The sequence below is a fragment of the Corylus avellana genome, chromosome ca3, assembly GCF_901000735.1.
Source record: "Corylus avellana chromosome ca3, CavTom2PMs-1.0".
Lineage (NCBI taxonomy): Eukaryota > Viridiplantae > Streptophyta > Magnoliopsida > Fagales > Betulaceae > Corylus > Corylus avellana.
In genome coordinates this window covers 23,872,990-23,876,886 of record NC_081543.1, presented here as the reverse complement: position 1 = coordinate 23,876,886, position 3,897 = coordinate 23,872,990, and the positions used below count along the sequence as shown (strand labels likewise).

The following is a 3,897-nucleotide window of genomic DNA, read 5'->3' as shown; positions in this document are numbered from 1 at the left end:
ATTTTTAAATTTTCGTCCAATTAGACGGAAATTAGTAACAGATTGTCTAAATTGAAAATTTTTGAAACATTAAGGGGTATATTGCCAATTTTTAAACATTAGAGTTCGAATTGAAAAACCTAAAAGTTGAAGAGGCAAAGTGACTTTAACCAAAAAAAAAAAACACAAAAAAAACACAAAAAAACAAAAACAAAAAACAAAACCCCTTCATCTCACACTGTATTTCATTTACTCCAAAGTTCTAATACCAGCGGGGAGTGGAGTGCGAAAAAACCATGGCTCAGGTTCTGAACCTAAGCGCACCAAATCGAACCATCTCTAAATCGTTCTCGACTCGTTCTGAATCACCTCGTACCCAATACACCTCGTTGACTCGCCATGAGATTGTGAACCAGACATGGAGTTCTCTGCAGCAGAAACTCAATTGTAACGGCAGATTTTCTTGCCTTTTCTCTGACAACCGGAGAGAGGTACTTAAACTTTGTATTTTTTATGTGTATTCTTTTTACGTGTTTGGTTACTGAGGAACGTTTCTGGGTATACTGCTAAAGTTTATGGTTATAGCGGAAATTTGATAGTGCGAAAGCTTGAAAGATGCTGTTTTGAGTTCAATGGGGTTTCCTGAAGTTTTTCATTTCGCTTGGAAATGAGAACCCTGGTCCCGTTTTGGGCTTCTTGAATTGTGTTCTTAAAAATCAAACTTTTGATGAGGATTTTTTTTTTTTTTTTTTACTTTATTTGTAATGTCTATGGTGGACTTGCCTTGTACATGAACTGGTTAGAAATTTGATCGAGCCCCATTTAGTGTTTCCCTTGTACATGAACTGCTATATTCCTTGGATTAAGTTGGATATTATTCCAGCGATACCCTGGTCCCGTTTTGGGCATCTTGAGACAAATTCAGTTTTGTAAACCCAACTGGGTATTTTAAGCCAAGAAGTCTGAAAAATCAAACTTTTGAAGAGATTTTTGGACTTTCTTTGTAATATCTGTCCTGGTCTTGCCTTGTACGTGAACTAGTTAGGAATTTGATCGAGCCCCATTTAGTGGTTCCCTTATACATTAACTGCTTTATTCCTTGGATATTATTCCTCGTATTTGTAAGGGTTTGGATAAGGTTTAAAGGAAGTGGATAAGGTTCTAAACATGATACATGCAAATCATTTAACATACAAAGGTGCAGTCTGCCACTAAAATGATGAATAACCCTCACCAACTCCAGAGTAATCTCCATTTGTAATTATTTATCAAAAAAAAAAGTAATCTCCATTTGTAATCTCTTGATTCCTCAACATTTATCTTGGGCCCCTATTGCCATAATTTTTGTTAACTTCTACCAATCCAACAATTTTGATGTTGCAGTCCTTGGTGCATATAGTAGATGAACAAGTTTAGTTTCCAATGGCAGCCAGGTTTGTAAAGCCAGATTCTGTTTCCTTATAACGGGGATTGTGGGAAAGGTTCACCAGAGAACAAGGTGCACATGGTGTTATGATCTGCCCTTGTTGTGTCTGGAGTGTCATGATTTGGATTGGCCCTGCCTTGAGAAAAAAAGGTGGGTATAACTTATAAGTAGGAAAGGTTCATCAGAGAACAAGGTGCACATGATGGTATGATCTGCTCTTGTTGTGTCTAGAGTGTTACGACTTGGATTGCCCCAGCCTTGAGAAAAATATAGGTTATGCCAAGTGTAAAGCAGCATTGCATAATTCTTAATTAATCAAGTCCCATAATTCTATATCCTGAAATTTAACTTGCCCCATTAATTCTATCCTGAAATTTAATTTATGTTTGGGTTATTCATGAATAACAGTGTGCTAATTCACGGCCAACATGAATAGCAATGAGGCATGAGCAGCAGAATTAGACATAGGATATGGTTTTAGATATGATTGATGGCCAACATGCTGCCAACCCAATGTAGTTGGAACAAGGTTTCCTTGGGTTTGTCAAAAAAAAAAAAAACTGCACATTATAAGGATATGGGGTTGTCAAAAAACTGCACATTGTAGATTTAATTGGAATTTGTTCCTGATAGTTCTGCTGCATTGAACTCACGGGCATCTCTTTCCCCCAATCTGAGTTGTTTACGATATGTTGACCTAGTCTGCTCCATCTTGTGTGGGGAGGACAATAAAGCCTGAGCACTTCATTGTGAAATATAATTTTCTATAATGCTGGTTTATCTCCTCCAGGATCAATTTAGCTTTGCTGTATCTATGGTTGCAGGAACAAGCTAGGAAAGCATTAGAAAGTGCACTTGGTGAAAAGAAAAATGAATTTGAGAAATGGAACAAGGAAATTAAGAGGAGAGAGGAGGTGGGTGGAGGTGGTGATGCTGGTGGAGGTGGTTGGTTTGGATGGGGTCGACGGTTTGGTTGGTCCAATGGTGACCATTTCTGGCAAGAAGCACAACAAGCAATTCTCGCTGTATTAGGAATCATAGTCATGGTAAGCAGTTTCCTTCTTTTACCATTTAAAAGTTTTTGCATAATGCCAGTGTCAAAAATACCATTCTCATACATAATGTTTTGCAGTATCTCATAGTTGCAAAAGGTGAAGTGATGCTTGCTGTCATCTTCAACCCATTGCTGTATGCCTTACGAGGAACAAGAAATGCACTTGCTATCATAACATCAAGAATCTTAGGAAAGACAACTCCAGATAGTCATGTTGATTTTCATATGTCGAAGAAGGATGGCTACAGCGATATTTCTGCCAAAGAGAGAGTTTTGAAAAAATGGGGAAGTGAGTGATAGTTTTGTTTCAGGTTTGACATCAGTTCAACCCTTCATGCATTGCTAGTGTCGCAATTGTGTTGTACATCATGTTTTTGGCTTGTTGAATACAATTTCCTTGGCGAGGCCCTATTTTATCAAAGTTAATTAATGACCATTTCAACGTTATGGGGAAAGCCCATTGTTATGATGGGTCTCATTCAGTATTGGTACGAAGTTCCTCTCTGTAATAGGATTTGAACTGTACATCAAACTCGATTTATTTTTGATCCCATAATACTTGAATTCTTTGTTGAAATCTTGATGTAATCGAACCTACTCGTTTTAAGACCATGGAAGGCTCCATTGAATCATTTCATATCCTTTTAGAAAACACTGTGGACTTGGGCTCCGTTTACTTCGACGTAAAATGGTTTTCGGAAAATGAGTGCTGCATTTTAAGGTGTTTACTTCGACGTAAAATAGTGGGCAATGAAAAATATTTTCCTTTTGACCGAAAATTCTTCTTTAATTTTTGGACAATGGTTTACAGTAACTGTAAACTATTTTCCGACTTTGAGCATCTCATTTTCAAATTGACGGACCTTGCCAAGTCTCGCCCAAAACCTCGTCGGGATTTGACTGGAAAATGACTTCCCTGAAAATATTTTCCGACGGAAACTATTTTACATCGAAGTAAACGGAGCCTTAGTTTTCTTTATGATCCAAATACCCAGTCAGGGCAAGTTAAAAGCTCATATTAGATTCACTGGATTTCCACTATGCAGTCATCCAAGTTGTTTTCATTTTGTAATATGAATTGTAGTGCCAGTTTAGCATGGACAAAGTTTCTTTCAAATTGTGTTAGAAAAAATTCTTTTTTTTTTTTATAAGTAATAAACTGTTTTATTAAAAGCGTAAAGGTGCCCTGAAGTACATTGGGAGTATACAAGAAGATCACTTAACTAGAAGGGGAAAAGCAAGCAAGAAAATCATCATAACTAATCGACACTGGAAAGACATGCGCAACGGTCCAGAGATACAAAGTATGAAAGCAAGAGGCTAAGATATCTTCCAACGTGTCAGTCAGATACGGTCTATATATATCATTATATATTTAGCCATAATTAGTCTTTCTAGTTATGGCATGTTCTTGTATTATAGCTATAGTATATTGTAA

The 3,897-nt window shown here is 37.0% G+C and overlaps 1 protein-coding gene across 1 annotated transcript; it reads left to right on the top strand.

The window, feature by feature from the left end:
• Window positions 1-240: 240 nt before the first annotated feature.
• LOC132175277 (uncharacterized) lies at window positions 241-2,941 on the top strand. Its single transcript, XM_059587163.1, has 3 exons — window positions 241-470; window positions 2,230-2,451; window positions 2,538-2,941. Exons 1-3 carry the CDS (start codon window positions 276-278, stop codon window positions 2,754-2,756), a joined length of 636 nt encoding a protein of 211 aa, XP_059443146.1. The 5' UTR covers window positions 241-275; the 3' UTR covers window positions 2,757-2,941.
• The last annotated feature ends 956 nt before the right edge of the window (window positions 2,942-3,897 follow it).